The following is a 13,265-nucleotide window of genomic DNA, read 5'->3' as shown; positions in this document are numbered from 1 at the left end:
AAGGACTCATGGGCCATAGCTGACCTCCGCTGGCTACACCAGGAAGATGGAGAATCCACTCCACCCAGTTGCCATAAGGCAAGGTCAGGCATGCTTTTGCCCTTGACCTTTTTACCCTATTTTGACCCCAACTCTTCCTCCCAGGGGACTTTTCTTCTCTGTTGGCTTTGATAATTCATTGCAATGGCCACACGGAATTCATAGACAACCCTCAAAATTATGGAGGCTAATTGGGAAAGTTAACAGGTTCCCCCAAGCCAGGATGAGAAAACATGGAGGAAGGACTGAAACACTCCTTTAAACTGAAAACTGAAGCACTCTGGGAGGGGAGGGGGCAGATAACTACTATCTCAGCATGTGGACTTTGAAGTCATTGGACTCTGGGGGGAGAAACATCTGTTGTCAAGGTTGCCCAAGAATATCCCCTTTGCTGTGTGTGGCACGCACTAGTCTTGCAGGCATAGCGCTGCCTTAGTTAACAGTGAATGCTCTTGGAGTTTCTGCCTGGGGCTAACCCCCATTGTTTTCTTAAGCAGTGTTCACTCACCTAAGTTCGCGTCAGGAACCTGCATAAGTGAACATGCCATGTATCTTAATCTAATAAGGCTTCCTATACGTGTACATATTCCTTTTCACACCTGTAATTAAATTCCCTTTGCCAGATTAAGATTTTGTTAATTGCTAGATGTCCTTATATTCTACTCATATATGTAAAGATTAATATATAAATGGATTTTATGTTCACATTTAGCTGTAGCCCTAATCTAAGAACAATTTATTCATTTTTATAATTAATAAATCATTTATTGGGGACTTTTACAGCTCTTATAACAATCCATACATCAATTGTATCAAACTCATTTGTACATTTGTTGCCTTCATCATTTTCAAAACATGTACCTTCTACTTGAGCCCTTTGTATTAGCGCCTCTTTTTTCCCTCCCTCCCTTCACCCTCCCACCTTCATGAGCCCCTGATAAATTATAAATTAATATTATTTTCACATCTTATACTGTCCATTGTCTCTCTTCACCAACGTTTCTATTGTTTGTCCCCCTGGAGGGGGCAGGTTATATGTCGATCATTTCTCCCACTTCTACCCCGACTTCCCCCTACCCTCATGGTATCGCTACTCCCATTATTGTTCCTGAGAGGGCTATCTGTCCTGAATTTCATGTGTCAAGAGCTGTTATCTGCACCAGTGTACATACTCTGGTCTAGCTGGTTTTGTAAGGTGGAACTGTGGTCATGATATTGGGGGCGGGGTGTACGAAGCATTAACGAACTAGAGGAATGTTGTGCGTTCTATCAGTGCTGTGCTGCACCCTGGATGACTTGTCTTTCTGTGAGGGAATGTTCACTTGTCAACAAATTGGCTTTAGGTCTCCTCTCCGATTTATTCTCATGATATGGTCCTGCTCCATACTTGCCCTCATGAGATGAACACTGAAGATATAGGTGCGAGAGCAGTGGTTCCCAACCTTCCTAATGCCACGACCCTTTCATACAGTTCCTCATGTGGTGGTGAACCCCAACCATAAAATTATTTTCATTGCTACTTCATAATTATAATTTTTTAACTGTTATGAATTGGGTGACCCCTGTGAAAGGGTCATTTGACCCCCCCAAAGGAGTTGCAACCCACAGATTGAGAACTGCTGTGCAAGAGCAAAGTGTGGTAAAAAAAATCACATGGTGCCCTGATACCAGGAACAATAGAGACTGAGATCTTAAGGACTTGTCTTAAACAAGCAGCATAAAAAAATTTTTTTTTAAACAAGCAGCATATAAGTGAGCCAAGTTCACAAGGAGGAAGCATATCAGTCCCTGTGATTTTGAATGGTAAAACCCCAGAGTAGAGGAGCGTATGGTATTAGAGCTTAAATTCTGAACACATGGTTTGCAGAAAACTAAGAATCACAGTGAAAGCCCTCAGACCATTAAACAAGGATGTCAGTAGTCTTGTCCACAGACAGGGTGGATTGGAAAGTGGACTAGTGCAGATACAGTTTGGTTTAAATAGAGTATCTTACCATTTGTTTTCCCTTTTGACCAATTTAAAATTTTTCTAGTTTGTATTACTTTCTACTTTCTTTTGGAATGAGATTTGTCTGTTTTTTATTTTATTGTTGTTGCTCCCACCCCGCACCCCATATTGTATGGTTTTCTTTATATGAAATCCAGAATAGGTAAACCTATAGAGATTGCAACTATATCAATGGTTCCTTGGGGTTATGACCAGGGAGGTTGTGGGACAGGCGATGCTAATGACAAAGAGGGAGAATGAATTAGTCATCCTTGGGCGGGTTTGACCTTTCTGGGGTCTTCTACAAGGAAACAGACAACTACTATCCTTATCAGAAGGGAGTGGGCCCTACTTGTTGTTCCAGAATTGATTGTGGCAATGATTGCACACACACCCCTTTTTTTAACCACTTCTTGTTGAGAATTTATTAGTTAAAAAAATCATTTTATTGGGGGTTCTTTACAGCTCTTATAACACTCCACACATCAATTGTCTCAAGTATATTTGTACATTGTCAGGGGAAGCCAGCCCCTAACACATCATTACGGGTCCGGTAGGTGCAATTGTACAGCGATAATAAGTAAAGATCATAGTAAAGGTACAGAGAGCATGAGAGAAAGAAGAGAAGTATTGAAATAAATGGTGTCAGACACAATTCATGGTAGCATGCTCACCTCAGCCCCGCTTGGTGTCCACGTGGAGGGAGAGAGTGATCTTTAATGCTAGCCCAGGCTTTTATCTTCTCCGGGGACATGCAAGCCCCCTAATTACAGGTGAGGACATACATCACAGGAAGGGGTTGTGCTATAGGTAATACAGTAATGAGAGGGGGTGGTCTAGGGAAATACACGCAATAGGAAGAGGAGGGATAGGGGGTACACATGTGACAAGATGGGCAGACCCTAGATTCAAGATGGCTGCCTAGCCTTAGTCATCCTTGGGCGGGTTTGACCTTTCTGGGGTCTTCTACAAGGAAACAGACAACTACTATCCTTATCAGAAGGGAGTGGGCCCTACTTGTTGTGAGGTAAACAGTGGTGACTGCTTGCTCTACATGGCTGATTACTCTCAGGGAGAATAACCCCTGACCTACTTCTGATGACCTCCAAGTATATAGTCATTCTCAAGCATCTGAGTTTGGCATATATTTTAGGGAGACAACTTGGGAGAAATTCTTCTGTTTCCAACAATTCCCCCTTTTGTTTTATACATAAAATTCAAAAGAGTTGCAGTGGCTACATGGTTATTTTCTATACATCAAAAGCTGTCAAGGCAAAACTTCATGATCCAATTAATATAGCCAAAAATTCAGGCTTAATAGAAACATTTAGAATCCAGACCTGGAGGATAAAGACCTCTTATGCCCATCTGCTGTTGGAGGAAGGTATGAGAGACGATACCGTGGCAGGAGAAATAGAGTCAAATAGGAATGTCTGCTTCTATAGTTAAAGCTTCTGGCCACATAGCAACCAGCTATGTGCTTGTAAGAGACAACCTCAGATCAGCATCAAATAGGAGGATAAAGTGAGGAACAATGTCATGAGAATGTGATTAGGACTTACCTACAATTCACAAGGGTGGAGGGCCCCCTCTACCACTAGAAACCTAGCCTTCCAGGCTCCTTTGCGAGACAGTGAAGGATTCGTCCTTAAACACTCTCTTCCCGTTCTCTGCTCCTCACGGTATTTGCCTTATGCGCGAACTTCAGAAGTGCCATAGAGGCCGTATGACTCTCCTTCATACTCCTTAGCTGGCTATAGAAGCAACATGTGATAGCCAGGAGGAAAATTGTGATAATGAGCAGCACTGTTAGGCTGGACCCCAGGTTATGGGAGATACTTTGAACCCAAGCTCGAGGATCCAATCCTTCCATGCCATTCACCAATTGCTTAATTATATCAGAGCCACTGGAGATGCCTTAAGCCTCTCTTTGAATGTATAGAAAATATCTTTTTTAAGCCGATCAACATCTAATGAAATGTTTCCCTTAAACCCTTGCAAATGTTTCCTAATCAAATCCTAATCATGCAATATTACATTATATAGATAAGGAGTTACACAGTAATCAGTTACATTCCAATCACATTATAGCACTGACAAGTGCTTATGCACTAGGTCTCTTACTGCCTGGACATTCTTTACACATTTTGAAATAGAACTTTCCAATCGGGACACAAAGCAGCATAGGATTCATCATTCTGTTGTCTTATAGCCGTGTAACTCGGCTTTCTCTCTTCTGATGGATTTATCTTTTCCCAGACCCTTAAGCAAACTTCAAGTATCTGTCCTATTATCTGTTCAGTAAACTGTAGTTGAGACTCAATGTGATATAATTCTCATCTCCTAGCAATTGATGAGTTCCTGTATCTATCCCATCCTCAGCATTCTTCCGAGCTTGTGTAAGGGCTGCTTCCTTCCATAGCATTTGATATTGCAAGGATTCTGAAGAGTAAAGGCAAGTTTTCGCCACAACTCTCCAGTCTGTAGGCGTCCAGCTCTCGAACTCTGCCAAGGCCCTTACCATGCTGATTACAAAATGTGAGTCTGGACCATAATCACTGACTGACTGCTTGAGATCTTTTAGCAACTTGAAGGGAAAGGCACTGTGAATTCCTTGTGGGTATTTCCCGCAAGGCTGTCTGCTAACAACTCTAACAGGATAAGACATTTTAAATTCTAAATCTCCCTCTTTAATCCCTTTTTCTACTCTTGAAAGTAAAGGAGCTTTCCTATACTTCTCTTTGCTTCTATTCTCTGAGCTGGTCTTCTCAACCTGCTTGTCTTGAAGTTGCACTTCCCTAACTACTTCTGTGTTAGCTCTCCTCTGTTTGCATCTTTTTGGAGCTAATCTCTCTACCTCCAGCACTGGCTTGTTTGCTTGTTTTACAATCTCTGGTCTTTCTTACACTAAATTCCAGCAGGGGAGCAGATGCTTTTACTATGTACCCTTCTGACTCAGGCTTAGTTCTTTCAGCTCTGCCTAAAATCTTCTCATCTGCCTGAAACCCATTCTGACCGCTTCTCACCTGATTTAAGTTTGGGCATCTTAGACGTTCCTCACTACTCTGCTGGTCTAGTTCCTTTGCTTTTGGAAATCAAGGGAGTTTCCTTGGATTGTTTAATAGCTTCGCTTTGGGTCTTACAATCCACTGCCTCTAGTAGTTTATCATCTTTAAACTTTTGAAGGCTGCAGTCCCGGAGGGTATATAGGCTTTGGCCAAGAGGTTCCATTTAGAATTGGAGGCCTTAGATAACAAATCAATCCCTGCCTTTTCAGTTTTTTCTAAAGTTTCATCACCTAATTCACATTTTAGCTTGTTTTTCTAAATTTAAATAGCTCCCACAACACTTCTCACTAGACTGATAATCCTCATTCTCTTCCTCCTGCAAAAGTTTTAAAACCATCTTAACTTGAACCCACAGAGACCATGTCTCCATAGGGATACTCTCCCTATCTCTGTGTCCTTCCTTTAAATTTACAATGACCTCCTCCCAGGTCTCTAGATCAAATATTCCTTTCTCTGGGAACCATGGATTATATCTTTTTACTACTTTTAGAAAACATTGCATCTTTTTCTTCGTTACTTTTACACCCTGTCTTTTCAGTAAGTGGATGAGCGTAGTACCATAAGTTTCAGGTTTACTTTTACCTTGTCCCATTGTCCTCTTTAAAATGCTCACTCACTATTTCCACTGCTTATCGACCAATCCCCACACTGGATCTTCACTTCACACAGTTTTCTGATTCACTCTACATTCCAGTGGGGCCGTACAATTGTTACATGGGATATAACTCATTTTGCCACACGATGGGTGCCATTTGTCACCATAATGATGTGTTAGGGGCTGGCTTCCCCTGACAGTACATATGTTGCCATCATCATTTTTGAAACATTTACTTTCTATTTGAGCCCTTGGTATCAGCTCCTCTGTTTCCCTCCCTCCCCCACTGCACAACTCTTCTTGATGTGTGTGTGTATGTTTTAAACAGCTCTATTGATACATAGCCACGTATCAAACAAGTCAACAGTTCACTCATATCAAGAAGCATTATATACCTTTTTGATGTGTTTGAACCATTGATTTATACAGCAGGTGAACATATGTCAGTAAAGTGGTTAACAATTAAGTTGAACTGAGTTGAAAAACAACCACAGTAAAGATATAGTCATTGCTTCTGAGCAATGCCACTCCTCAGCCAGCAGCCAAATCTCTCTCTGGTCCTCACTCTCTCAGCCATGTGGTCCTTTGGCCTCTGCCTCTGTGGGCCAGGAAGCCCACCTCTCATTCCGCCATACTGTCTCATGGTCTCAGCAGCACTACCCCTCTGCTCTGTCTGTCTCATGGTCTCCTAGGCACCAGCCTCTGATCCCTCTGGTGTCAGCCTTCACCACTTAGCAGGGATCTCGAACATGAGGAGCCATGGTGGCTCTTCTTCCTTGATCGTCCCAGGAATTCTTTCGGTACCTGTTTCCAAGAGAGCTTTCTTATGGTCAGAGAGATGGCAACCACACTGACCAATCCCCTCTATTCATGTTTCACTAGCCCTACTTGCCTAGAGCCATGGATCAAAGAGCCATATTATGAAATTTCACTTCACTGCACATAGATAAACCTAGAGGACATTATGCTGAGTGAAATGTGTCAGTCACAAAAAAGGAAAAATATTGGATGAGACCACTATTATAAAAATTCCAGAAAAGGCTTTCACACAAAAAGAAACATTCTTTGATAGTGTGTCAGACCGGGTTCTCTAGCGAGACAAAACCAAATGGCTGATAATTAGATAGATAGATAGATAGATAGATAGATAGCACAAGAAATGAACTATTAAATTATATACAAAGAGATATATATAATACAAGAAATGAACAGTTAAATTATAAACCAGTACAAATGGCTCGGTGCAACTCACTCCCATGAGAGAGTTGTGAGACACTGGCAGGCCTTCAAGTCTTGAGGGCCGCCAGGTAGTCCTCTGTAGAGAGAGAGGCTATCCCAGCACAGGCAGCAAACAGCAAGGCAGGTCGCCAACTGTCAGTCCCCAGCTCCAGAGATGAACATTCCAATTCTCTGGCCAGGCAAGTCTTAAAGGGACCTCAAATTACAGCAACACAGTTCACAGGTTAGGTGTCCCCCAGGTAGTGTAGCTTGCGAATTGAGGCGCAGAACAAGCAAGGCAGCCGCACACTGGTCTGATGATCAAAAAGCGAGAGACAAGAAGGCGAGGCTCGCCAAGCTATTTATCTCTCCACCCTTCAATTAATCCCACATGTGTTTATCGGGCAGGCTGGCACAATAAACGATCTCAGATGGTTACCAAGGCTGAAACTGGAGGGTAGACACATTAACCTGGAGAAAGGAGGAAGTAGTATACACTAAGGAGAAAGCCTTCATAAAATTACTAAGGCAAACCAAGACACTAGGAAATGCATACGAACTGAAGGCAACAGAGGCCAGTGTGACATATGCAGTGCTACAGTAACAAGAATCATCTGTGCATATACAGATACAGAGACACACCGCTCAACAAATACGGGGAGGTGGACGGGACTAGACCCACCAATACATGCAAGTTTAACAAATATGTATAGGTTTGACAGATAGTGTTATGCGTGTTACAAATATACCTGTGAATACAAATAGAGGATACAGAGAACAGCGTTATGAGAACTTCTTAGCAAGACCTTGAGCGGATGAATCGCTCAATCTAGGAATTCACCAAGGTCAGTTGACACAGCACAGTTCACACACATAAAAAAATATACATCCTACTTTGGTGTGAAGAAAGTGAGATCTTAAAATCTTATGGGAAGCCATCTAAGGTACAACTATTGGTCTCTTCTCCAGAGCAAAGAAGAATAAAGAAAATCAAAGATGCCTGGAAACAACTAGTCCAGAGGACTGATGGACCATGCAGACCCGTCTCTGTGACATTGAGACCAAAAGAACTGGATGGTGCCCAGCTACTCTAATGGCAAATCTGTGACGTGGGAATGACCGGGGCTCTATTGGAGAATATGTACTAGCCAGTGACCCAGAGGAACTAGCCTTCCGGAAGATCTGGGCCCCTAATGGCAGTGAGCATAGCATTTATACTTTAGCTGCACAAGCAAGGTCATCCTGCACAAGCAAGGATTTGGATGCATTCCGGGAATGAGGAAGTCCATGGGGTAAGGCAGTGTGTTGGGTTTATTTCCCAACTGTTAAAATTCCCTATTAGGATTTTCCTTACAGGTATTTTGATGCATGGAAGCTGGGCTTATGTAAAATGTTCTTATTGTTATAACTAACTACAGGAATCCCTTTCCTAAGTAAATAACTTTCTGCTGAAGCATGGTACAAATATTTTTTTAATCATTTTATTGGAGGCTCGTACAACTCGTCATAATCCATACATGCATCCATTGTGTCAAGCACATTTGTACATCTGTTGTCATCATCATTCTTGGTACAAACATTTTTTTTATTATTCAAACAAGCTTCATTTGTATTTATTTAGCCTTTTGACTCTGTGCTTGTGCCTTCAACACTTTCACCACGATTTTCTGTTCCTCAATCAGGAAAGCGTGCTTGATCCTGTCTCGGACACATTTAGCGCACATGGACCCACCATAAGCCCTGCTGACGTGTTTTTTGGTTTTGGACAACCTCATGAGAACTTTGGGTCTCACAGCACGGACCCCTCGAAGTCGACCCGGGCACACGCCACATGCAGATTTTGGCGCTTTCCCAACCTTCTTTGTATACAGGTAAACAAATCTGTTACCAGGGATTCGGGATAGTCTAGTTTTGTTAGAGGCGGTGTTGTAGGACAGCCTACGCCGGTAGGTCAGATGCTGAACCATTTTGAATGCCTCCACACAGCGTCTCCGGAAGGTACAAACATTTTATAGATGGTTGTTTTTGTCTCACCCCCTCTGGCAATTCACCCAGTATGGTCTGCACCAGTCACTGACAATTTACCTTCGGCCGTCTGGCCCAGATCATGGCAGTTCCAGAGCCCTGGCTCATGTTTGTCTGGGGCTGCCTGTGGAGGATTGATAAATGTGTCTGGAATCTCAGCTGTGACACCTCTACCTGCGAGGTTCCATGCTCACCTTTGACCCAAGCTGTAGACTTTGTACAGCCCCCAGTTTATGGCAGAGGAGTCCAAGTCCAGGGGAGAAAAGAGCCAGGACGAGCACTTGGTGATCCTGGAAGTCAGCCTCTGCCCTGTCTGCTCTCTCCACTCATGGCTTGCATGTGGCTTTGTGAGTCTGAAGAGGGACTTAACTAGTATCGGACCTATAGTCTGGATCTGGACTGGGCAGGGATGATTGCCTGCCATATAAAGCTTCTTGATATAAAGCTCTTTCTTATATACACACAATTGTCTCTGAATTTGTTTCTCTAGTCACCCTGCCCTAACACAAAACATATTCTGATTGGCTAGCTAAAGTAAGTTCTTCCTGTGGGCTATTTTCTCTCCATCATGAAGACAGGCAAATTCGTAATCACTGGTCTATTTTCTTCTTGAGAATAAACTATCCCTCCTTTATTTCCTCATCAACAACCATGGTGCTAGAAAGGGAAGCTGAGCCTAGGACAAAATGGAGTCAGAGTCAGAGCTGTATCATCCACTTGAGTTATGCCAACTACTCCATAGTTTAGAGGGACTCTGACACAGGACTCAAGGGACATCCATGCAAACTGACTGGCCTCTCCCTGCTCAAGGGGTGTCCAGTCTGGTGGAGGTCACAGGCATTCACAAAGGGATCAGCGCTGGGTTGGAAGGCAGCAGGGGGCTGTGGAAGCCCAGTGGAGGCACCTAACAGACTGGCATGAAATGGGGTCAGGGAAGATTTTTCTCAAGATCTGAAATGTCTGTCCAAGAGGAAAAGGTGTTCATTTTGGGTAGTAGGTGAAAGACATTTCAGGCTAAGGGGACAGTTTGTACAAAACACTGGAGGGAAGGTGACACAAAACACCTTGGGGAACTAGTTCAGTGTGTCTGGAGGGCAGGGAAAGGCTGAGAAGAAAGGCAGGAGTCAGATTTCCAAGGACTGCAGGCCAGCTCAGACACTGAGCAGATCTGGAGGCATGAGAAGCCATGGGGCAATTTGAACCAGGGGAAATGACAGAGTCAGACCTACCTTTCAGAAGAGCCTTCTTTCTGGCTGCAGACTGGAAGTGGTTTGGAGGATGAATTCAGACAGATTTGAGATGGAATACATGGTGCCTGATTAACTGGAACAGGAAATGACAACAGATATAAATTATTTTTTAAACCATAAATGTGTGTGTGTGTGTGTGAGAGAGAGAGAGAGAGAGAGAGAGAAAGAGAGACAAGAGAGAGAGAGAGACAAAAGAGAGAGAGAGAGACGAGAGAGAGAGAGAGAGAGAGAGAGAGAGAGAGAGAGAGAGAGAGAGAGAGAAGAGAGAGAGAGAGAGAGAAGAGAGAGAGAGCGCGCCCTAGTGGCTTAGTGGCTATGTAGTAAGCTGCTCACCATCATTCCAAGCTGCCATTCCACTGGAGAAAGAAGAGGCTCCCTACTCCTGTAAAGCTACAGCCTCTAGTTCTATCCTGTCCTATGGGGTTGCCCAATGGCGGTGAGTTTTGTTGTTGTTTTTTAGGGGGGTTGTTTCTGTTAAGAGTTTATGTCCACTTGCACTTGTGTAGGGGTGAAGTTCAACCTGTCAAATCAGGTCACAGCCTCATGATGCCTCCTGGGAAGTATGACCTTTTTATAAGAGACACTGGGCTTCCCTCCCCCCTCTCTCTTGACCTTTGCCTTTGTCCTTGATGGGACTCCGTGTCTGCCCTCCAGGGGTGGCCCCATGTGGACCACCAACCCTGGGAGCTAAGGTGGGAGCTGTTGGCACTCTGCCATGTTCCCATCAACCTTGGATTCATGTGACCACATCCACAATCGTGCTTCCCACTTCGCCTTTCTGCATGATCGGCCTGCAGTTATGTGAATCTGGAGAGGCCTCTCAGTACCACTGGACCATGGACCGGGCTGGGATGCCTTCTTGATCCAATCTATGTCTTGAGATAACAAAGTTCTGTCTTATACCCATATGAGTGCCACTGGCTTTGTTTCTCTAGACAACCTAACCTAACACAGGGATTAACTGTAGATGTAAAGACTTTGCAGACCAAAGGATTGTGTATACGTATTTGTATAATAAAAGAGGAAAACACACATTTTAACTGACAAATTTCAAAATACTGAATATTAGTTTTTGCAATACAGGAAGATTGATGAGACACAGAATTTGTGGGAGGGGAAGACATTCACTTTATTGGGGTTTAAAGTAAGTGTTCCGCATCCTCAAAGCAATTGTAAGTGTTTATAAAAATGGTTCTTTGCTCCGGCAGTACGAACATTGACTGGAGTTTGTTGACTCTGCTCTAGACTCATGGGATCCTGGTGGAAGCCAGCAAAGGAGCCACTCCTCAGGTGTGCATACCAGCCACAGTGCCTGGTCCTGCACCATCATTACCACTAGCATCTGCTAAGTATACTCTTGCTACCAGGAGGGATTGCAATCCATCTGCTAGTAGAAATATAAACATAATCCTTTCTAGCCCAGGTAGAGATAGTGACTTGCTTGTTGCCACACTGCTAGGCATCAACAGAGCTGGGATTTGAACCGGGATCTCTGGCCCCTTGACTCTGTGTTCTTTGGCCTGTATCACCATGCCTTAACCACGACCCCAGCATCGCTTAGGTATTCTTCAGGCCTCTCCCTCCTAGCTATAGATCAACTACCTTCATTTACATATATTTTCATATGTGACCTCTAGGGGAAGAATTGGAGCCTCAGAGAAGATGAATAACTTGCTTGGCATCTCTCATAAAAAATGAGCTAAAGGTCCCGCTCTTCCATGAAATTCAGAATCTAACTTCTGGAACCTGTTAGTATTACCTTCTTTTGCAAAAATAAAGAGTCTTTGCAGATGGGTTTAAGTTAAAATGGAAAGATGAATTTGGATTGTCCAGATTGGCTTAAAATGCAGTCACATGTATCCTTGTATAAGTGGGAGGCAGAGAGGCTTTACTAGGCAGGCATCAGAGATATGCCAAAGGAAGCAGGGAAGAAGATGCTTTGCTTCTGGCTTTAAAGGAAGAGGGCGGACTGGATGAAACTGGCACCAAATCAACTCCAACCCTTAACAGCCCTAGAGGGTAAAGTAGACCTGCCTGTGGGGCTGCTGAGACGGTCAACCTCACCAGGATTAGAAAGCCTGTGGTTTGGGCTGAGTGGCTATGGCTTTGGGTGACTTCACTCACGCAGAACCTGTATGTAGATCAAGAGGCAGTGTTGGAATAGAAAGAGGGCCTGCTGCACAGTTTAAAATCAGGAAAGGTGGATGTGTCAGGGTTGTATTCCCTCGCCATATGTATTCAATTTGTGTGCTGAGCAAATCATCAGCGAAACGGCTTATATGAAGAAGAAGGTGGCATCAGGATTGGAGGAAGGCTTATTAATAACCTGTGATCTATACATGACACACTTTGCCTGCTGGAAGTGAGGAGGACTTGAAGCACTTGCTGATGTACATCAAGAATTGTAGCTTTCAGTAAGGGTTACAACTTAATGTAAAGAAAACCAAAGACCTCACAACGGGACCAATAGGTAACATTATGATAAATGGAGAAAAGATTGACGTTGTCAAGGATTTTGCCTTGCTTGGATCCACAGTTAATGATCGTGGAAGCAACATTCAAGAGATTAAGTGATGCATTACATTAGGTAAATCTGATTACAAGACCTTTTGAAAGTATTGAAAAGCAAGGATGTCACTTTGAGGACTAAGTGACCCAAGCTATGTTTTTTTTAATTGCCTCATATACATGTAAAAGTTGAACATTGAATATGGAAGGTCAAAGAAAAAAATCAATGTATCTGACCTGTGGTGTTGACAAAGAACATTGAAAGTACCATGGATTGTCAAAAGAACAAACAAGTTTGTCTTGGAAGAAGTACAACCAGAAATGCTTCTTAGAGGCAAGGATGGTGTGGTGGTTACATAATTTAATGTCAACTTGATAAATAGATTATAGGGGTGGAGTCTAGCCTGTCAATCAGGTAATAGCCTGATTGATGCCTCCTTATGGGCGTGGCCTTCTGATGCCTCTCTTCCTCTCTAGAGTTGGGACACACTCTCTGCTTCACATTCCTGTTGACAAGATACATAGAGCCACGCTGATGGCAGCCAGAGCCCTGGAGATGCTTCTACCACCACTGG

General features: G+C 43.4%; 1 protein-coding gene across 1 annotated transcript; it reads right to left on the bottom strand.

The window, feature by feature from the left end:
- Nucleotides 1-8,495: 8,495 nt before the first annotated feature.
- Nucleotides 8,496-8,889, bottom strand: LOC142446952 (large ribosomal subunit protein eL34-like). The gene has a single exon (XM_075548671.1). The coding sequence runs from the start codon at nt 8,872-8,874 to the stop codon at nt 8,521-8,523; it is 354 nt and encodes a 117-aa protein (XP_075404786.1). The 5' UTR covers nt 8,875-8,889; the 3' UTR covers nt 8,496-8,520.
- Between the last annotated feature and the right edge of the window lie 4,376 nt (nt 8,890-13,265).

This window comes from Tenrec ecaudatus, chromosome 4 (genome assembly GCF_050624435.1).
Source record: "Tenrec ecaudatus isolate mTenEca1 chromosome 4, mTenEca1.hap1, whole genome shotgun sequence".
NCBI lineage: Eukaryota > Metazoa > Chordata > Mammalia > Afrosoricida > Tenrecidae > Tenrec > Tenrec ecaudatus.
This window is presented reverse-complemented; position numbering and strand designations above follow the sequence as displayed.

What these genes read in the sequence shown, in the direction of transcription:
- LOC142446952 (XM_075548671.1), bottom strand. Translation starts at nt 8,874, where the DNA reads ATGGTTCAGCATCTGACCTACCGGCGTAGGCTGTCCTACAACACCGCC.